The sequence below is a fragment of the Oncorhynchus masou genome, chromosome 16 (assembly GCF_036934945.1).
Source record: "Oncorhynchus masou masou isolate Uvic2021 chromosome 16, UVic_Omas_1.1, whole genome shotgun sequence".
Lineage (NCBI taxonomy): Eukaryota > Metazoa > Chordata > Actinopteri > Salmoniformes > Salmonidae > Oncorhynchus > Oncorhynchus masou.
The window spans coordinates 39,050,726-39,073,667 of NC_088227.1; the positions used below are offsets into that span (position 1 = coordinate 39,050,726).

At 43.8% G+C, this 22,942-nt stretch overlaps 1 protein-coding gene across 1 annotated transcript in view; it reads left to right on the forward strand.

The window, feature by feature from the left end:
* LOC135557935 (ryanodine receptor 3-like) overlaps window positions 1-22,942 on the forward strand; it is a 259,087-nt gene that overhangs the window by 192,425 nt on the left and 43,720 nt on the right. The window contains exons 64-75 of the mRNA XM_064991658.1: window positions 1,884-1,999; window positions 2,107-2,174; window positions 2,288-2,409; window positions 7,608-7,657; window positions 9,318-9,378; window positions 9,958-10,196; window positions 12,460-12,541; window positions 19,470-19,600; window positions 19,863-19,981; window positions 21,298-21,496; window positions 21,969-22,063; window positions 22,720-22,865. Coding sequence (XP_064847730.1) covers window positions 1,884-1,999; window positions 2,107-2,174; window positions 2,288-2,409; window positions 7,608-7,657; window positions 9,318-9,378; window positions 9,958-10,196; window positions 12,460-12,541; window positions 19,470-19,600; window positions 19,863-19,981; window positions 21,298-21,496; window positions 21,969-22,063; window positions 22,720-22,865 — 1,428 coding nt within the window. The remainder of the gene's footprint in view (window positions 1-1,883; window positions 2,000-2,106; window positions 2,175-2,287; window positions 2,410-7,607; window positions 7,658-9,317; window positions 9,379-9,957; window positions 10,197-12,459; window positions 12,542-19,469; window positions 19,601-19,862; window positions 19,982-21,297; window positions 21,497-21,968; window positions 22,064-22,719; window positions 22,866-22,942) is intronic.

Genomic DNA, 22,942 nt, shown 5'->3' on the forward strand with positions numbered 1-22,942 from the left:
TGTCATGTCTTGTTCAGTGGGCAACTGAATGTTTTGAAATGGAAGAGATGCCACCTGAACTTCAAGTCCATTGAGAAGAAATGCTTTGAAAATGTTTCTCCTGTTTGTGCCTGAAGATTCAGATCAAAATCACCTGTTAACTGTATTACAGAAATCAGCTGACTAGCACAGTAATCAGCTGACTAAAACAGTAATCAGCTGACTAAAACAGTAATCAGCTGACTAACACAGTAATCAGCTGACTAACACAGTAATCAGCTGACTAAAACAGTAATCAGCTGACTAAAACAGTAATCAGCTGACTAAAACAGTAATCAGCTGACTAAAACAGTAATCAGCTGACTAACACAGTAATCAGCTGACTAACACAGTAATCAGCTGACTAACACAGTAATCAGCTGACTAAAACAGTAATCAGCTGACTAACACAGTAATCAGCTGACTAACACAGTAATCAGCTGACTAACACAGTAATCAGCTGACTAACACAGTAATCAGCTGACTAACACAGTAATCAGCTGACTAAAACAGTAATCAGCTGACTAAAACAGTAATCAGCTGACTAACACAGTAATCAGCTGACTAACACAGTAATCAGCTGACTAACACAGTAATCAGCTGACTAACACAGTAATCAGCTGACTAACACAGTAATCAGCTGACTAAAACAGTAATCAGCTGACTAACACAGTAATCAGCTGACTAACACAGTAATCAGCTGACTAACACAGTAATCAGCTGACTAAAACAGTAATCAGCTGACTAACACAGTAATCAGCTGGCTAACACAGTAATCAGCTGACTAACACAGTAATCAGCTGACTAAAACAGTAATCAGCTGACTAGCACAGTAATCAGCTGACTAACACAGTAATCAGCTGACTAACACAGTAATCAGCTGACTAAAACAGTAATCAGCTGACTAACACAGTAATCAGCTGACTAGCACAGTAATCAGCTGACTAACACAGTAATCAGCTGACTAACACAGTAATCAGCTGACTAACACAGTAATCAGCTGACTAAAACAGTAATCAGCTGACTAGCACAGTAATCAGCTGACTAACACAGTAATCAGCTGACTAACACAGTAATCAGCTGACTAGCACAGTAATCAGCTGACTAACACAGTAATCAGCTGACTAGCACAGTAATCAGCTGACTAGCACAGTAATCAGCTGACTAGCACAGTAATCAGCTGACTAACACAGTAATCAGCTGACTAAAACAGTAATCAGCTGACTAACACAGTAATCAGCTGACTAGCACAGTAATCAGCTGACTAACACAGTAATCAGCTGACTAACACAGTAATCAGCTGACTAAAACAGTAATCAGCTGACTAACACAGTAATCAGCTGACTAACACAGTAATCAGCTGACTAACACAGTAATCAGCTGACTAACACAGTAATCAGCTGACTAACACAGTAATCAGCTGACTAACACAGTAATCAGCTGACTAAAACAGTAATCAGCAGACTAAAACAGTAATCAGCTGAATAAAACAGTATTCAGCTGACTAAAACAGTAATCAGCTGACTAAAACAGTAATCAGCTGACTAAAACAGTAATCAGCTGACTAACACAGTAATCAGCTGACTAAAACAGTAATCAGCTGACTAAAACAGTAATCAGCTGACTAAAACAGTAAGCAGCTGACTGACACAGTAATCAGCTGACTAACACAGTAATCAACTGACTAACACAGTAATCAGCTGACTAACACAGTAATCAGCTGACTAACACAGTAATCAGCTGACTATAACACAGTAATCAGCTGACTATAACACAGTAATCAGCTGACTATAACACAGTAATGACTACTGTTTTAGTCAGATCAATGAAGTTCTATTGTGTCTTATCTTATCGATGTTCTGCAGAGGCCTGAAGGACGTGGAGCAAGACTCATCATCCATGGAGAAGAGGTTTTCTTACACGTTCCTCAAGAGGTTGCTGAAGACTGTGGACTCGGCTCAGGAGTTCGTCGCCCACCTAGGTGAGTCCACTCAGACATTTGATGAATATGCTTTGAAATATGGAATTGAGCATTTAGTTAAGTGTCTAGTTTAAATTGTATACGTCTTTGAACCTTGGTTTTTCCAGAGGCCATGGCCACCAGCGGAAAGACAGACAAATCGCCTCACGATCAGGAAATCAAGTTCTTTGCCAAGGTATGGATGTACAGTCTTTTAACAATAGACAGGAAATGAATTGTAGACTCTGTGGAATAAGCTTTCTAAGCTCTGCCTTGATTCACCCCTTCTCTTCCCAACCTGCCCTATAGGTGCTGCTACCTCTCATAGACATGTACTTTAAGAACCACAGCATGTACTTCCTGTCCTCGCCCAGTAAGAACCTGAGCAGCAGTGGCTACGCCTCTAACAAAGAGAAGGAGATGATCACCAGGTAAGGTACCAGTAGCGGACACACTGGTGAACTCTGAACTGCAGTCTGATCTCAACACAGAATCCCCAGCCACAGTTTTCTAATGAGAGTCACTTATTCATAGACACTTCCAATTGACCTGAGAGGATCAGATAGGTGGAAGCTATATGGAGGAAACCTCACCTAGCCTGGTGTCTAGGGAAGGTAGTTATAGATTGATTTCAGACTGGGCACTACAATACACATGTGAAACTTGTGAACTATTTTTTTCTTGTTTTCTTTTTCTCTCCTTTCTTTATCTGTTTATTTAATTGCCTTTCCTCTCCTATATTTATCTGTTTATGTCATTGCCTTTCCTCTCCTATATTTATCTGTTTATGTCATTGCTTTTCCTCTCCTATATTTATCTGGTTATGTCATTGCTTTTCCTCTCCTATATTTATCTGGTTATGTCATTGCCTTTCCTCTCCTATATTTATCTGGTTATGTCATTGCCTTTCCTCTCCTATATTTATCTGGTTATTTCATTGCTTTTCCTCTCCTATATTTATCTGGTTATTTCATTGCCTTTCCTCTCCTATATTTATCTGGTTATGTCATTGCTTTTCCTCTCCTATATTTATCTGGTTATTTCATTGCTTTCCTCTCCTATATTTATCTGCTTATGTCATTGCCTTTCCTCTCCTATATTTATCTGGTTATTTCATTGCCTTTCCTCTCCTATATTTATCTGGTTATGTCATTGCCTTTCCTCTCCTATATTTATCTGGTTATGTCATTGCCTTTCCTCTCCTATATTTATCTGGTTATGTCATTGCTTTTCCTCTCCTATATTAATCTGGTTATGTCATTGCCTTTCCTCTCCTATATTTATCTGGTTATGTCATTGCTTTTCCTCTCCTATATTTATCTGGTTATGTCATTACTTTTCCTCTCCTATATTTATCTGGTTATTTCATTGCCTTTCCTCTCCTATATTTATCTGGTTATGTCATTGCTTTTCCTCTCCTATATTTATCTGGTTATGTCATTACTTTTCCTCTCCTATATTTATCTGGTTATTTCATTGCCTTTCCACTCCTATATTTATCTGGTTATGGCATTGCTTTTCCTCTCCTATATTTATCTGGTTATGTCTTTGCTTTTCCTCTCCTATATTTATCTGGTTATTTCATTGCCTTTCCTCTCCTATATTTATCTGGTTATTTCATTGCCTTTCCTCTCCTATATTTATCTGGTTATTTCATTGCCTTTCCTCTCCTATATTTATCTGGTTATGTCTTTGCTTTTCCTCTCCTATATTTATCTGGTTATGTCATTACTTTTCCTCTCCTATATTTATCTGGTTATTTCATTGCCTTTCCTCTCCTATATTTATCTGGTTATGTCATTGCTTTTCCTCTCCTATATTTATCTGGTTATTTCATTGCCTTTCCTCTCCTATATTTATCTGGTTATTTCATTGCCTTTCCTCTCCTATATTTATCTGGTTATGTCATTGCTTTTCCTCTCCTATATTTATCTGGTTATTTCATTGCCTTTCCTCTCCTATATTTATCTGGTTATGTCATTGCTTTTCCTCTCCTATATTTATCTGGTTATGTCATTGCCTTTCCTCTCCTATATTTATCTGGTTATGTCTTTGCTTTTCCTCTCCTATATTTATCTGGTTATTTCATTGCCTTTCCTCTCCTATATTTATCTGGTTATGTCATTGCCTTTCCTCTCCTATATTTATCTGGTTATTTCATTGCCTTTCCTCTCCTATATTTATCTGGTTATGTCATTGCCTTTCCTCTCCTATATTTATCTGGTTATTTCATTGCCTTTCTTCTCCTATATTTATCTGGTTTTGTCATTGCCTTTCCTCTCCTATGTTTATCTGGTTATTTCATTGCCTTTCCTCTCCTATATTTATCTGGTTATGTCATTGCCTTTCCTCTCCTATATTTATCTGGTTATGTCATTGCCTTTCCTCTCCTATATTTATCTGGTTATGTCATTGCCTTTCCTCTCCTATATTTATCTGGTTATGTCATTGCCTTTCCTCTCCTATATTTATCTGGTTATGTCATTGCCTTTCCTCTCCTATATTTATCTGGTTATGTCATTGCCTTTCCTCTCCTATATTTATCTGGTTATTTCATTGCCTTTCCTCTCCTATATTTATCTGGTTATGTCATTGCCTTTCCTCTCCTATATTTATCTGGTTATTTCATTGCCTTTCCTCTCCTATATTTATCTGGTTATGTCATTGCCTTTCCTCTCCTATATTTATCTGGTTATGTCATTGCCTTTCCTCTCCTATATTTATCTGGTTATGTCATTGCCTTTCCTCTCCTATATTTATCTGGTTATGTCATTGCCTTTCCTCTCCTATATTTATCTGGTTATTTCATTGCCTTTCCTCTCCTATATTTATCTGGTTATGTCATTGCCTTTCCTCTCCTATATTTATCTGGTTATTTCATTGCCTTTCCTCTCCTATATTTATCTGGTTATGTCATTGCCTTTCCTCTCCTATATTTATCTGGTTATGTCATTGCTTTTCCTCTCCTATATTTATCTGGTTATGTCATTGCTTTTCCTCTCCTATATTAATCTGGTTATGTCATTGCCTTTCCTCTCCTATATTTATCTGGTTATGTCATTGCCTTTCCTCTCCTATATTTATCTGGTTATGTCATTGCCTTTCCTCTCCTATATTTATCTGGTTATGTCATTGCCTTTCCTCTCCTATATTTATCTGGTTATTTCATTGCCTTTCCTCTCCTATATTTATCTGGTTATGTCATTGCCTTTCCTCTCCTATATTTATCTGGTTATTTCATTGCCTTTCCTCTCCTATATTTATCTGGTTTTGTCATTGCCTTTCCTCTCCTATGTTTATCTGGTTATTTCATTGCCTTTCCTCTCCTATATTTATCTGGTTATGTCATTGCCTTTCCTCTCCTATATTTATCTGGTTATGTCATTGCCTTTCCTCTCCTATATTTATCTGGTTATGTCATTGCCTTTCCTCTCCTATATTTATCTGGTTATGTCATTGCCTTTCCTCTCCTATATTTATCTGGTTATGTCATTGCCTTTCCTCTCCTATATTTATCTGGTTATTTCATTGCCTTTCCTCTCCTATATTTATCTGGTTATGTCATTGCCTTTCCTCTCCTATATTTATCTGGTTATGTCATTGCCTTTCCTCTCTATATTTATCTATATTGCCTTTCCTCTCCTATATTTATCTGGTTATGTCATTGCCTTTCCTCTCCTATATTTATCTGGTTATGTCATTGCCTTTCCTCTCCTATATTTATCTGGTTATGTCATTGCCTTTCCTCTCCTATATTTATCTGGTTATGTCATTGCCTTTCCTCTCCTATATTTATCTGGTTATGTCATTGCCTTTCCTCTCCTATATTTATCTGGTTATGTCATTGCCTTTCCTCTCCTATATTTATCTGGTTATGTCATTGCCTTTCCTCTCCTATATTTATCTGGTTATGTCATTGCCTTTCCTCTCCTATATTTATCTGGTTATGTCATTGCCTTTCCTCTCCTATATTTATCTGGTTATGTCATTGCCTTTCCTCTCCTATATTTATCTGGTTATGTCATTGCCTTTCCTCTCCTATATTTATCTGGTTATGTCATTGCCTTTCCTCTCCTATATTTATCTGGTTATGTCATTGCCTTTCCTCTCCTATATTTATCTGGTTATGTCATTGCCTTTCCTCTCCTATATTTATCTGGTTATGTCATTGCCTTTCCTCTCCTATATTTATCTGGTTATGTCATTGCCTTTCCTCTCCTATATTTATCTGGTTATGTCATTGCCTTTCCTCTCCTATATTTATCTGGTTATGTCATTGCCTTTCCTCTCCTATATTTATCTGGTTATGTCATTGCCTTTCCTCTCCTATATTTATCTGGTTATGTCATTGCCTTTCCTCTCCTATATTTATCTGTCATTGCCTTTCCTCTCCTATATTTATCTGGTTATGTCATTGCCTTTCCTCTCCTATATTTATCTGGTTATGACATTGCCTTTCCTCTCCTATATTTATCTGGTTATGACATTGCCTTTCCTCTCCTATATTTATCTGGTTATGACATTGCCTTTCCTCTCCTATATTTATCTGGTTATGTCATTGCCTTTCCTCTCCTATATTTATCTGGTTATGACATTGCCTTTCCTCTCCTATATTTATCTGGTTATGACATTGCCTTTCCTCTCCTATATTTATCTGGTTATTTCATTGCCTTTCCTCTCCTATATTTATCTGGTTATGTCATTGCCTTTCCTCTCCTATATTTATCTGGTTATGTCATTGCCTTTCCTCTCCTATATTTATCTGGTTATGTCATTGCCTTTCCTCTCCTATATTTATCTGGTTATGTCATTGCCTTTCCTCTCCTATATTTATCTGGTTATGTCATTGCCTTTCCTCTCCTATATTTATCTGGTTATGTCATTGCCTTTCCTCTCCTATATTTATCTGGTTATGTCATTGCCTTTCCTCTCCTATATTTATCTGGTTATGTCATTGCCTTTCCTCTCCTATATTTATCTGGTTATGTCATTGCCTTTCCTCTCCTATATTTATCTGGTTATGACATTGCCTTTCCTCTCCTATATTTATCTGGTTATGACATTGCCTTTCCTCTCCTATATTTATCTGGTTATGACATTGCCTTTCCTCTCCTATATTTATCTGGTTATGTCATTGCCTTTCCTCTCCTATATTTATCTGGTTATGACATTGCCTTTCCTCTCCTATATTTATCTGGTTATGACATTGCCTTTCCTCTCCTATATTTATCTGGTTATGTCATTGCCTTTCTTCTCCTATATTTATCTGGTTATGTCATTGCCTTTCCTCTCCTATATTAATCTGGTTATTTCATTGCCTTTCCTCTCCTATATTAATCTGGTTATGTCATTGCCTTTCCTCTCCTATATTTATCTGGTTATGTCATTGCCTTTCCTCTCCTATATTTATCTGGTTATGTCATTGCCTTTCCTCTCCTATATTAATCTGGTTATTTCATTGCCTTTCCTCTCCTATATTAATCTGGTTATGTCATTGCCTTTCCTCTCCTATATTAATCTGGTTATGTCATTGCCTTTCCTCTCCTATATTTATCTGGTTATGTCATTGCCTTTCCTCTCCTATATTTATCTGGTTATGACATTGCCTTTCCTCTCCTTTATTTCCCAGCCTGTTCTGTAAGATGGCAGCTCTTGTCAGACACAGGATCTCCCTCTTTGGTAAGGACCTCGGTCAACACCTTCACCAGTGTGTCAACACCTTCACCAGTGTGTCAACACCTTCACCAGTGTGTCAACGCCTTCACCAGTGTGTCAACACCTTCACCAGTGTGTCAACACCTTCACCAGTGTGTCAACGTCTTCACCAGTGTGTCAATGTCTTCACCAGTGTGTCAATGTCTTCACCAGTGTGTCAATGCCTTCACCAGTGTGTCAATGCCTTCACCAGTGTGTCAATGCCTTCACCAGTGTGTCAATGTCTTCACCAGTGTGTCAATGCCTTCACCAGTGTGTCAACGTCTTCACCAGTGTGTCAATGTCTTCACCAGTGTGTCAACACCTTCACCAGTGTGTCAATGCCTTCACCAGTGTGTCAACGCCTTCACCAGTGTGTCAATGCCTTCACCAGTGTGTCAATGCCTTCACCAGTGTCTTCACCAGTGTGTCAATGTCTTCACCAGTGTGTCAATGTCTTCACCAGTGTGTCAATGCCTTCACCAGTGTGTCAATGCCTTCACCAGTGTGGCAATGCCTTCACCAGTGTGTCAATGTCTTCACCAGTGTGTCAACACCTTCACCAGTGTGTCAACACCTTCACCAGTGTGTCAACACCTTCACCAGTGTGTCAATGTCTTCACCAGTGTGTCAACACCTTCACCAGTGTGTCAACACCTTCACCAGTGTGTCAATGTCTTCACCAGTGTGTCAATGTCTTCACCAGTGTGTCAACGTCTTCACCAGTGTGTCAATGTCTTCACCAGTGTGTCAACGTCTTCACCAGTGTGTCAATGTCTTCACCAGTGTGTCAATGCCTTCACCAGTGTGTCAATGCCTTCACCAGTGTGTCAATGTCTTCACCAGTGTGTCAATGCCTTCACCAGTGTGTCAATGCCTTCACCAGTGTGTCAATGTCTTCACCAGTGTGTCAATGCCTTCACCAGTGTGTCAATGCCTTCACCAGTGTGTCAACGTCTTCACCAGTGTGTCAACGTCTTCACCAGTGTGTCAATGCCTTCACCAGTGTGTCAATGCCTTCACCAGTGTGTCAATGTCTTCACCAGTGTGTCAACGCCTTCACCAGTGTGTCAACGCCTTCACCAGTGTGTCAATGCCTTCACCAGTGTGTCAATGTCTTCACCAGTGTGTCAATGCCTTCACCAGTGTGTCAATGCCTTCACCAGTGTGTCAATGTCTTCACCAGTGTGTCAATGTCTTCACCAGTGTGTCAATGTCTTCACCAGTGTGTCAATGCCTTCACCAGTGTGTCAATGCATTCACCAGTGTGTCAATGCCTTCACCAGTGTGTCAATGCCTTCACCAGTGTGTCAATGCCTTCACCAGTGTGTCAATGTCTTCACCAGTGTGTCAATGTCTTCACCAGTGTGTCAATGCCTTCACCAGTGTGTCAATGCCTTCACCAGTGTGTCAATGCCTTCACCAGTGTGTCAATGCATTCACCAGTGTGTCAATGCCTTCACCAGTGTGTCAATGCCTTCACCAGTGTGTCAATGCCTTCACCAGTGTGTCAATGCCTTCACCAGTGTGTCAATGCCTTCACCAGTGTGTCAATGCCTTTACCAGTGTGCCTCAGTGCTGTGATTTGTACTCAGCGCTGCCTGTAGTCTTTGGCAGTGATTTCCATATCAATGTGTTATCATAGGGAGCGACTCGGCTGTTATGGTGAGCTGTCTACACATCCTGGCTCATTCCCTGGACACAAGGTAAGAGCCTTTTAAAGAGCCTGAAGAACAAACCTATTGTCTTCCCTTAAATCAGAAAAAGAAACTGCAACTTGATGTTCTGGTGCTTCTCGTTCAGTTCAAATTGTTTACTGAGGAATGTGATTGTTGAATGGCTTGTAAATCATATATGCTTTTACTATATTGCATTTGTAAACTGTATAAATGGTGTATATTCAGGGCTCCCTTGTGAAAGAGGGTTTGCTCTCAATGGGAAATAAACTCCCTGTGGAAATAAACATTACATTAATAAAGGGTAAGATGCTTAGAACATTAAAGACAATTTCATACTTTAGCTATGTACAGTATGTTGATCATTATTCTGGATATAAAAAGTACACGCTTTGTACAGTGATGTTTGTCTGTCCGTGCAAATCCATCCACGTATGACCCCTGGAGGAATCCATTACACAAATGGTTTCCTGTGTGAGGAGAATCTCTTACGAAGGTCATTACTGACCAAAAGCTTAGATTTGGTTGTGCAGAGCGTTTTGTCATTTACTCTTATTTTTCTGTGTTGTTGTTCTTACCTCTCCTTTTGTCCTCTTCCTCCCCTCCCAGGACGGTGATGAAGTCAGGCTCAGAGATGGTGAAGGCTGGGGTCAGGACGTTATTTGAGAACGCAGCGGAGGACCTAGAGAAGACCCTGGAGATGTTGAAGCTGGGGAAGTTCAGCCAGTCCCGGAGCCAGATGAAGGGCTTGTCCCAGAACATCACCTACGCCACCACTGCTCTGCTGCCCATCCTCACAGCCCTGTTCGAACATGTCACCATGCACAACTTTGGAGTCGGCCTGTTGGGTGAGTTAGCCTTGATATTATTTTAATATATTTACACTGGTTGCACCATGTGTGAGTCCCCTAGTCCAGTGGTTCTCAAACCTCTCCTCGGGACCCCCAGCCGTTCCAAATCTCTTCTCGGGGTTTGGGATGGCTGGGGGTCCCGAGGAGAGGTTGGGGGCTGGGGGTCCCGAGGAGAGGTTTGGGACGGCTGGGGGTCCCGAGGAGAGGTTTAGAACAGCTGGGGGTCCCGAGGAGAGTTTGGGGGCTGGGGGTCCCGAGGAGAGATTTGGGGCTGGGGGTCCCGAGGAGAGGTTTGGGACGGCTGGGGGTCCCGAGGAGAGGTTTGGGACGGCTGGGGGTCCCGAGGAGAGGTTTGGGACGGCTGGGGGTCCCGAGGAGAGGTTTGGGATGGCTGGGGGTCCCGAGGAGAGATTTTGAGTGGCTGGGGATCCCGAGGAGAGGTTTGGGACGGCTGGGGGTCCCGAGGAAAGGTTTGGGACGGCTGGGGGTCCCGAGGAGAGGTTTGGGACGGCTGGGGGTCCCGAGGAGAGGTTTGGGATGGCTGGGGGTCCCGAGGAGAGATTTTGAGTGGCTGGGGATCCCGAGGAGAGGTTTGGGACGGCTGGGGGTCCCGAGGAGAGGTTTGGGACGGCTGGGGGTCCCGAGGAGAGATTTTGAGTGGCTGGGGGTCCCGAGGAGAGGTTGCGAGAATGGCTGGGGGTGCCGAGGAGAGGTTGCGAGAATGGTTGGGGGTCCCGAGGAGAGGTTGCGAGAATGGCTGGGGGTGCCGAGGAGAGGTTGCGAGAATGGCTGGGGGTGCCGAGGAGAGGTTTGGGACGGCTGGGGGTCCCGAGGAGAGGTTGCGAGAATGGCTGGGGGTGCCGAGGAGAGGTTGCGAGAATGGCTGGGGGTGCCGAGGAGAGGTTGCGAGAATGGCTGGGGGTGCCGAGGAGAGGTTTGGGACGGCTGGGGGTCCCGAGGAGAGGTTGCGAGAATGGCTGGGGGTGCCGAGGAGAGGTTGCGAGAATGGCTGGGGGTGCCGAGGAGAGGTTGCGAGAATGGCTGGGGGTGCCGAGGAGAGGTTGCGAGAATGGCTGGGGGTGCCGAGGAGAGGTTTGGGACGCCTGGGGGTCCCGAGGAGAGGTTGCGAGAATGGCTGGGGGTGCCCAGTGGAGAGGTTGCGAGAATGGCTGGGGGTGCCGAGGAGAGGTTGCGAGAATGGCTGGGGGTGCCGAGGAGAGGTTGCGAGAATGGCTGGGGGTGCCGAGGAGAGGTTGCGAGAATGGCTGGGGGTGCCGAGGAGAGGTTGCGAGAATGGCTGGGGGTGCCGAGGAGAGGTTGCGAGAATGGCTGGGGTGCCGAGGAGAGGTTGCGAGAATGGCTGGGGGTGCCGAGGAGAGGTTGCGAGAATGGCTGGGGGTGCCGAGGAGAGGTTTGGGACGGCTGGGGGTCCCGAGGAGAGGTTTGGGACGGCTGGGGGTCCCGAGGAGAGGTTGCGAGAATGGCTGGGGGTGCCGAGGAGAGGTTGCGAGAATGGCTGGGGGTGCCGAGGAGAGGTTGCGAGAATGGCTGGGGGTGCCGAGGAGAGGTTTGGGACGGCTGGGGGTCCCGAGGAGAGGTTGCGAGAATGGCTGGGGGTGCCGAGGAGAGGTTGCGAGAATGGCTGGGGGTGCCGAGGAGAGGTTGCGAGAATGGCTGGGGGTGCCGAGGAGAGGTTGCGAGAATGGCTGGGGGTGCCGAGGAGAGGTTTGGGACGGCTGGGGGTCCCGAGGAGAGGTTGCGAGAATGGCTGGGGGTGCCCAGTGGAGAGGTTGCGAGAATGGCTGGGGGTGCCGAGGAGAGGTTGCGAGAATGGCTGGGGGTGCCGAGGAGAGGTTGCGAGAATGGCTGGGGGTCCCGAGGAGAGGTTGCGAGAATGGCTGGGGGTGCCGAGGAGAGGTTGCGAGAATGGCTGGGGGTCCCGAGGAGAGGTTGCGAGAATGGCTGGGGGTGCCGAGGAGAGTTTTGGGAACGGCTGGGGGTGCCGAGGATAGGTTGCTAGAATGGCTGGGGGTGCCGAGGAGAGGTTTGGGAACGGCTGGGGGTGCCGAGGAGAGGTTTGGGAATGGCTGGGGGTGCCGAGGAGAGGTTGCTAGAATGGCTGGGGGTGCCGAGGAGAGGTTGCGAGAATGGCTGGGGGTGCCGAGGAGAGGTTGCGAGAATGGCTGGGGGTGCCGAGGAGAGATTTGGGAGCGGCTGGGGGTTTCTAGGAAATCTGACCTGTGTGTGTTGCCTTTTCCAGTGGATGATGTCCAGCTGTCATGCTATCGCATTGTGACGTGTCTCTACTCATTGGGCACGGGGAAACACATCTTCATGGAGAGGTATGAGGCCTCACCACATCTAATGAGGTACAGTAGGAGCAGGAGATGGAATGAGAGTGATTAAAGCTCTCTGGATAATTGGAGAAGGAAAACGCCATCCTGACACTGACTAGAAAAAATGACAATGTCTGAATTGTGGTGTGCTCTAAGTCACGTTTGAGTGCTGTAAGTGAAGAAGAAGAAATTAAATAATGAAAAGCCGAAACGTGCTGGTTCTACTTTTAGCAATAAAGACACTTTTTTATTGAATTCCATTGTCCCCTATGTCTCTCCTTCAGAGTGCTATGGCACAACTATGTACTCATGTCTACTGTAAATGTGTGTGTTTGTGTGTACTAATGTCTCTGTGTGTGTTAACCTCTGTGTGTCTTAATCTCTCTGTGTGTGTGTGTTAATGTCTCTGTCTGTGTGTTAATGTCTCTGTGTGTATTGTATTTATTATGGATACCCATTAGCTGCTGCCAAATCAGCAGCTACTCTTCCTGGGATCCAGCAAAATTAAGGCAGTTTATACAATTTAAAAAACATTATAATACATTCACAGATTTCACAACACACTGTGTGTCCTCAGGCCCCTACACTACCACATATCTACAGTACTAAGTGTGTGTGTGTGTGTGTGTGTGTGTGTGTGTGTGTGTGTGTGTGTGTGTGTGTGTGTGTGTGTGTGTGTGTGTGTGTGTGTGTGTGTGTGCGTGTGTGTGTGTGTGTGTGTGTGTGTGTGTGTGTGTGTGTGTGTGTGTGTGTGTGTGTGTGTGTGTGTGTGTGTGTGTGTGCATGTGTCTGCGCCAATGTTTGTGTTGCTTCACAGTCCTTGCTGTTCCATAAGGTGTTTTTTTTAATCTATTGTACTGCTTGCGTCAGTCACTTGATGTGGAATAAAGTTCCATGTGGTCATGGCTCTATGTAGTACTGTGTGCCTCCCATAGTCTGTTCTGGACTTGGGGACTGTGAAGAGACCTCTGGTGGCATGTCTTGTGGGGTATGTATGGGTGTCCGGGCTGTGTGCCAGTAGTTTAGACAGACAGCTTGGTGCATTCAACATGTCAATTCCTCTCATAAATAAAAGTATTGAAGTCAATCTCTCCTCCACTTTCAGCCAGGAGAGGTTGACATGCATATTATTAATATTACCTCTCTGTGTACATCCAAGGGCCAGCCGTGCTGCCCTGTTCTGAGCCAATTGCAAAGTACTTTTTTGTGGCACCGCACCACACGACTGAACAGTAGTCAAGGTGCGACAAAACTAGGGCCTGTAGGACCTGCCTTGTTGATAGTGTTGTTAAGAAGGCAGATTATCGCTTTATTTTAGACAGACTTCTCCCAATCTTAGCTACTACTGCATACTACTTAGCTACTACTCAATCTCCACATTATTTATTACAAGATTTAGTTGAGGTTTAGGGTTTAGTGAGTGTTTCGTTCCAAATACAATGCTTTTAGTTTTAGAAATATTTAGGGCTGACTTATTCCTTGCCACCCAATCTGAAACTAACTGCAGCTCTTTGTTCAGTCATTTCAGTCGCTGTAGTAGCTGACGTGTATAGTGTTGACACTCTGACTTTACTCAGTCAGTGACATGTTGTTAGTAAAAATAAAAAAAACAAGGGACCTAAACAGCTACCCTGGGGAATTCCTGATTCTAACTGGATTCTATTTGAGAGGCTTCCATTAAAGAACACCCTCTGTGTTCTGTTAGACAAGTAACTCGTTATCCACATTATCAAAAAAAAAAATCAAATGTATTTATATAGCCCTTCTTACATCAGCTGATATCTCAAAGTGCTGTACAGAAACCCAACCTAAAACTCCCAACAGCAAGCAATGCAGGTGTAGAAGCACGGTGGCTAGGAAAAACTCCCTAGAAAGGAACCAGGCTATGAGGGGTGGCCAGTCCTCTTCTGGCTGTGCCAGGTGGGGATTATAACAGATCATGGCCAAGATGTTCAAATGTTCATAGATGACCAGCAGGGTCAGATAATAATAATCACAGTAGTTGTAGAGGGTGCAACAAGTCAGCACCTCAGGAGTAAATGTCAGTTGGCTTTTCATAGCCGATCATTAAGAGTATCTCTACCACTCCTGCTGTCTCTAGAGAGTTGAAAACAGCAGGTCTGGGACAGGTAGCATGTCCGGTGAACAGGTCAGTGTTCCATAGCCGCAGGCAGAACAGTTGAATCTGGAGCAGCAGCACGACCAGGTGGACTGGGGACAGAAATGAGTCATCAGGCCAGGTAGTCCTGAGGCATGGTCCTAGGGCTCAGGTCCTCCAAGAGAGAGAGAGAAAGAGAGAATTAGAGAGAGCATACTTAAATTCACACAGGACACCAGAAAAGACAGGAGAGATACTCCAGTTATAACAGACTGACCCTAGCCTCCCGACACATAAACTACTGCAGCATAAATACTGGAGGCTGAGACAGGAGGGGTCAGGAGACATTGTGGCCCCATCCGATGATACCCCCAGACAGGGCCAAACAGTCAGGATATAACCCCACCCACTTTGCCAAAGCACAGCCCTCACACCACTAGAGGGATATCTTTATATATTTTTATTTTATTTTATTTCACCTAAATTTTACCAGGTAGGCTAGTTGAGAACAAGTTCTCATTTGCAACTGCGACCTGGCCAAGATAAAGCATAGCAATTTGACACATACAACAACACAGAGTTACATATGGAATAAACAAAACATAGTCAATAATACAGTAGAACAAAAGAAAACAAAAAGTCTATGTACAGTGTGTGCAAATGAGGTAAGATAAGGGAGTTAAGGCAATAAATGGGCCATGGTGGTGAAGTAATTACAATATAGAAATTAAACACTGGAATGGTAGATGTGCAGAAGATTAATGTGCAAGAAGAGATACTGGGGTGCAAAGGAGCAAGATAAATAAATACTGTATGGGGATGAGGTAGGTAGATAGATGGGCTGTTTATAGATGGGCTATGTACAGGTGCAGTGATCTGTGAGCTGCTCTGACAGCTGTACCCAAACAATTCGGCTTCTAATGATAACATGCATGAAACCAAGGCTTTTACGGTTACAGAAGTTAACAAAAGAGAGCACCTGGGGAGTGGAGCTTGGCACTGCAGGACCTGGATTAACCTCTACATCACCAGAGGAGAAGTAGGATAAGGGTACGGCTCAATGCTATATGAATTGGCCGTCTAGCACGTTCGGAACAGAGTAAAAGGAGCAGGTTTCTGGGCACGATAGCATAGATTCAAGGCATAGTGTACAGACAAAGATGAGATCCAATGTGAGTACATTGGAGCTAAACCTAGGCATTGAGTAATGATGAGAGATATATAGTATCTAGAGACATTTAAACCAGATGATGTCATCACATATGTAGGAGGTGGAACAGCATGGTTGGCTAAGGCATATTGAGCAGGACTGGAGGCTCTACAGTGAAATAAGACAGTAATCACTAACCAGGACAGTAATGGACGAGGCATATTGATATTAGAGAGAGGCATGCGTAGCCAAGTGAAGATATGGGTCCAGTGAGTGGTTGGGCTGGCGATTCAGACAGTTAGCAGGCCGATGCTAACACGCTAACAGTTAGTAGGCCGGGGCTAAACAAGCTATCAGTTAGCAGACCGGGTTAGTAAGCAAGCAGTTAGCAGGGGCTAGCAGTTAGCAGACCGGGCAGGCAAGCTAGCCGTTAGTAGACTGGGGCGAGCAAGTTAACCTTTGGGGGACGTCGCAATGGGGGCAAGTCTATTTTTTGCCTCTTTGTGCAGTGACGTCAATAGACCAGTTGTGGAGTTAGTAGGGTTCCAAGTAGCTCTAAGTAGCTAGTAGGCCTAGCAGGTTAGCAGAATGGGCCTTCAGTGGGCGTCGCGCCTGAGAAGCCTGTTGGAATCCTCGGGCAGATTGTCGGTATTCCAGTCATAGAGGATTGGTTGGGGTTCCGTGCCCCGTACCGGCAGTAGAAGGGGTCCGGATATTGTAGCCCAGGAAATGGGCTTCGGTGGTAGCACAGGAGCCCTTGTCGGGCTAGCTTCAGGCTAATTGGTGCTTGCTCCAGGATGGAAACGCTATCCAGGAGTGGTCACCTGGGATTGTGGTTAGCTGGTTGCGAAGATCCAGATGAAAATGTTCAGAGTTTGCGGTAGTAATCCGGGGATATGGAGTGAAATAGGTCTGTTATGCTCTGGTTTGAGTCACATTGTTCGAACTGGCAAGAGCTTTCCGAGCTAAAGGTTAGCTGATGACCGCTAGCAATGGTTTGCTAACTGATAGTTGGTAGGTAGTTAGCTGGCTAGCTTCAGTTGAGGGATTCCAGATACGAAGTAAATATAAATACTTTAGAAAAAAGCAGAGAATCCCAGTGGAGAGAGAGGAACCGGCCAGGCAGAGACAGCAAGGGTGGTTCGTTGCTCCAGAGCCTTTCCGTTCACCTTCACACTCCTGGGCCAGACTACACTCAATCATATGACCTACTGAAGAGATGAGTCTTCAGTAAAGACTTAAATGTTGAGACCGAGTCTGCGTCTCTCACATGGGTATGCAGACCATTCCATAAAACTGAGCTCTATAGGAGAAAGCCCTGCCTCCAGCTGTTTGCTTAGAAATTCTAGGGACAATTAGGAGGCCTGTAGAGCATTGCAGTAGTTTAACCTAGAAGTAACAGAAGCAAGGATCCATTTTTCTGCATAGTTTTTGGACAGAAAGTTTCTGATTTTTGCAATGTTACGTAGATGAAAAATGCTGTCCTTGAAACAGTCTTGATATGTTTGTCAAAAGAGAGATCAGGGTCCAAAGTAACGCCGAGGTCCTCCACAGTTTTATTTGAGACGACTGTACAACCATCAAGATTAATTGTCAGATTCAACAGAAGATCTCTTTGCTTCTTGGGACCGAGAACAAGCATCTCTGTTTTGTCCGAGTTTAAAAGTAGAACGTTTGGAGCCATCCACTTCCTTATGTCAGAAACACAGGCTTCTAACGAGGGCAATCTTGGGGCTTCACCATGTTTCATTGAAATGTACAGCTGTCTGTCATCCGCATAGCAGTGAAAGTTAACAATGTTTTCAAATGACATCCCCAAGAGGTCAAATATATAGTGTAAACAATAGAGGTCCTAAAACGGAACCTTGAGGAACACCGACATTTACAGTTGATTTGTCAGAGGACAAACCATTCACAGAGACAAACTGATATCTTTCCGACAGATAAGATCTAAACCAGGCCAGAACTTGTCCGTGTAGACCAATTTGGGTTTCCAATCTCTCCAAAAGCATGTGGTGATCGATGGTATCTAAAGCAGTAGTAAGGTCTAGGAGCATGAGGACAGATGCAGAGCCTCGGTCTGACGCCATTAAAAGGTAATTTACCACCTTCACAAGTGCAGTCTCAGTGCTATGATGGGGTCTAAAACCAGACTGAAGAGTCCATCACTCCTCAGCAGGCCAGGCTAGGTCCTGTTTGTGGGTAAGTCCCAGAAAGAGGGTCAATTATCTACAAATTCTATATTTTGGGAGGGGCAGAAAACAGTTTTCAACCAGTGATTGAGTTGTGAGACTCTGCTGTAGAGCTCATCACTCCCCAACTGGTAGGGGGCAAGAGACAATTACTTGATGCCGACTCATCTTTCTAGCTGATTTACACACTAAAGCTTTGTTGCGCTTGGTGACCTCTGACTGTTTCATCCTAACATCGTTGGTGCCGACGTGGATAACAATATCTCTACACTCTCTACACTCGTCAGTTTTAGCCTTAGCCAGCACTATCTTCAGATTAGCCTTAACGTAGCCCTGCCCCCTGGTAAACAGTGTATGATCGCTGGATGATTCGTTTTAATTCTAATACTGCGGGTAATGGAGTCGCCAGTGACTAGGGTTTTCAATTTGTCAGAGCTAATGGTGGGAAGCTTCGGCGTCTCAGACCCTGTAACGGGAGGAGTAAAGACCAGAGAAGACTCGGCCTCAGACTCCGACTCGCTGCTTAATGGGGAGAACCGGTTGAAAGTTTCTGTCGGCTGAATGAGCAACACCGGTTGAGCATTCCTACAGCATTTCCCTCCAGAAGCCATGAGAAAGTTGTCCGGCTGCGGGGACTGTGCGAGGGGATTTATACTACTATCTGTACTTACTGGTGGCACAGACACTGTTTCATCCTTTCCTACACTGAAATTACCCTTGCCTAACGATTGCGTCTGAAGCTTTGCTTGCAACACAGCTATCCTCGCCGTAAGGCGATCGTTCTCCTGTATATTTTGAGTACAGTGACTGCAATTAGAAGGCATCATGTTAATGTTACTACTTGGCTTCGGGCTGTTGGAAGTCCTGACGAACCACGTCCAGATAAAGTGTCCGGAGTGAAAAAGTTGAATGAGGGAAAAACTAAAAATATAAACGGTAATTAAAAAGTAAAAACCGTAAAGTTGTCAGGTAGCAAAGTAAGGTTGGTAAACAAGTCTGCAAGGAAATGACGAATCTGGTCATCTGAACGTCAACTGTAGCAGCGGGTGTAAAGGGGGTGTAAAAGCAATAACACAAGTTTTTCCATCAGCTGACTATGATCGATAATGTCAAAAGCTGCACTGAAGTCTGACAAGACAGCCCCCACAATCATTTTATCATCAATTTATCTCAGTGTGTATTAATGTCTCTGTGTGTGTCAATGACTCTGTGTGTGTTAATGTTTCTGTGTGTGTTAATGTTTCTGTGTGTTTTAATGTTTCTGTGTGTTAATGTCTCGGTGTGTGTTAATGTCTCTGTGTGTATTTATGTCTCTGCGTGTTTTAATGTTTCTGTGTGTATTTATGTCTCTGTGTTTATTAATGTCTCGGTGTGTGTTAATGTCTCTGTGTGTATTTATGTCTCTGCGTGTTTTAATGTTTCTGTGTGTATTTATGTCTCTGTGTTTATTAATGTCTCGGTGTGTGTTAATGTGTCTGTGTGTGTTCCCTTCAGGCACCTACCAGCCCTAGGGGAGTGTCTGGCCACCCTGGTAGGAGCCATGCCTGTAGCTTTCCTGGAGCCTGATCTCAACGCTCACAACCCCCTGTCTGTATTCAACACCAAGACACCGCGAGAGAGGGCCAGTAAGTCACTACTCTGCAGTCGCAATACTGAATCATAACACTACCAATTTATCAGAACCAATCTATGCTTGACTACAACCCGAATGCCCTTGAATTGACCTCCACCACATCCTTAGTTCTACTGTAAGGGCCGTTTTCCTGGACACGGGGCCTAGTCCTTGACCATGCATTTTAGTCCAGGACCAGGCTTCATCAATGTCTGGGAAACCAGCCCTATGTTTATTAACGGTGTATGGCTAACTGTGTGCTGTTCTCTGTGTAGTCTTGAGTATGCCTGACTCTGTGGAGGAGATGTGTTCAGAGGTGCCTCGTCTGGATCGCCTGCTGAAGGACATCAACGACATCTCAGAGTCTGGAGCACGATACACAGAGATGCCACAGGTCAGGAGGGCATGGACTGTTTTTATTTATTTTTATTTCACCTTTATTTAACCAGGTAGGCTAGTTGAGAACACCTTTATTTAACCAGGTAGGCTAGTTGAGAACAAGTTCTCATTTGCAACTGTGACCTGGCCAAGATAAAGCATAGCAGTGTGAACAGACAACACAGAGTTACACATGGAGTAAACAATTAACAAGTCAATAACACAGTAGAAAAAAAAGAGAGTCTATATACATTGAGTGCAAAAGGCATGAGGAGGTGGGCCAATAATTACAATTTAGCAGATTAACACTGGAGTGATAAATGATCAGATGGTCATGTACAGGTAGAGATACTGGTGTGCAAAAGAGCAGAAAAGTAAATAAATATAAACAGTATGGGGATGAGGTAGGTAAAATTGGGTGGGCTATTTACCCATAGACTATGTACAGCTGCAGCTGTTGTTATCACGACATCTGTTCAGATTCCAAGAGAGCTTTTTTTTAGACAGTGAACCCTATTTTAAAGCTGGAATCCTCAACGGTGAAGCTGTCGCGTTCGTTTGCGATTTTACAACAACAAAGACGCGTTACTTGTTACAACGAACACAGTTTTCTTCGTCTGACATCATTGCACGTGCGATAGAACACAGAGAATGTACTACCATTTATTTTAACCATGATGCCGGATTCTCCTCCTCCTCCCAAAAGGAACGCATTAAAGCTAGAGCCTTGATTGACTGCAACACCTTGATTAACATAACCTCTGGCATGACGGCATTACGTGGTATAACTTAATGTCCCAATTTGTCGTGATATAGCTTAATATTCTGATAATGGTGATATAGCTTAATATTCTGATAATGGTGATATAGTTTAATATTCTGATAATGGTGATATAGCTTAATATTCGGATAATGGTGATATAGCTTAATAGTCTGATAATGGTGATATAGCTTAATATTCTGATAATGGTGATATAGCTTAATATTCTGGTAATGGTGATATAGCTTAATATTCTGATAATGGTGATATAACTTAATATTCTGATAATGGTGATATAGCTTAATATTCTGATAATGGTGTGATATAGCTTAATATTCTGATAATGGTGATATAGCTTAATATTCTGATAATGGTGATATAGCTTAATATTCTGATAATGGTGATATAGTTTAATATTCTGATAATGGTGATATAGCTTAATATTCTGATAATGGTGATATAGCTTAATATTCTGATAATGGTGATATAGCTTAATATTCTGATAATGCTGATATTGCTTAATATTGTGGTTAGCGCTTAATATGGTGCCGTCCCATCCCCATTCCCTCCAGGTGATTGAGGTGATCCTGCCCATGTTGTGTAACTACCTGTCCTACTGGTGGGAGCGAGGAACAGAGAACTCTGCTCCACACACAGCCTGCTGCACCACCGTGTGCTCCAACCACCTCAGCATCATCCTGGGAAACATCCTCAAGATCCTCAACAACAACCTGGGCATCGACGACGCTCCCTGGATGAAGAGGATCGCAGGTGGGACACTGGGTTATTATTACCTCAGGGCTAACGTTTTAACTGAGGAGGTTTTGGGTGAACTTGTGTGTTGAGGAACCTGGCCTTAGACCGGAAGACTTGCGTTAACTCCATGAGTCAATGCCTACCCACTGAGCACACACTGGTAGAATCAACGTTGTTTCCATGTCATTTCGATGTGATTACGTTGAACCAACGTGGAATCGATGTCGAATGGATGTCTGTGCCCAGTGAGTAGGCTTTAGCTCAACGGGCTAATACAGTCTCATTGCACGCAGGATACCCGCGTTTGAACCTAGTTGGTCATGTTTGGCAGGCAAAGTGATGAATGGTGAATAATAAACACAAAGCTGTGGTCGTAGCATTCCCAGCCGTACTCTTTGAATCAAAGTGAAATTCAACTTTTTGGGAGTGTAGTGTAACAACTCCACAGTGAGACGAAATCTGATTGGTTTCGTTGGTATCATTGCAGTCTACTCTCAGCCAATCATCTGTAAGGCTGCAGCAGACCTCCTGAAGAGTCACTTCCTGCCCACTCTAGAGAAACTCAGGAAGAAGACAGTCAAGGTGAGATGAGAGGAATTGAAACGTATTCTTTGGACTGCTGTCCATTTGTTTGTTTTCATTTTCTATGAATCATTCACAAGAATCAATCACACAACTAGCTTGAATCCCAACGCGAACCTGCCAACTCCTATGTTATTGTTCGGCGTGACAATAACAAGACTTGGCAGTACAGCAAGGCTAGCGCACGGCCATTAAGGAAAATCACTTTTGAGTGATTTCGTAGTTCCCTGACCCCAGGGGTGATGGTGGAGGAGCAGCTGAAGTCTGACTTTAAAGAAGACACTCAGGAAACCGAGCTTCTGTTATTACTATGTTGTAAAGGTGTTATAACTGTTATTATGTGTTATAACTATGTTATAACCCCAGGTGGTGGCAGAGGAGGAGCTGCTGAAGTCTGACTTTAAAGGAGACACTCAGGAAACCGAGCTTCTGTTATTACTATGTTGTAAAGGTGTTATAACTGTTATTATGTGTTATAACTATGTTATAACCCCAGGTGGTGGCAGAGGAGGAGCTGCTGAAGTCTGACTTTAAAGGAGACCCTCAGGAAACCGAGCTTCTGTTATTACTATGTTGTAAAGGTGTTATAACTGTTATTACGTGTTATAACTGTTATTACGTGTTATAACTGTGTTATTACTATGTTATAACCCCAGGTGGTGGCAGAGGAGGAGCTGCTGAAGGCTGACATTAAAGGAGACACTCAGGAAGCTGAGCTTCTCATTCTGGATGAGTTTGCTGTCCTCTGTAGAGACCTGTACGCCTTCTACCCAATGCTCATCCGCTACATGGACAACAACAGGTAGTATAACCCGGCCAGCCTTTCCAACACACACATCTGTTGTTTAGGTTCTGGGAAATCTGCAGGCCTTGACACAA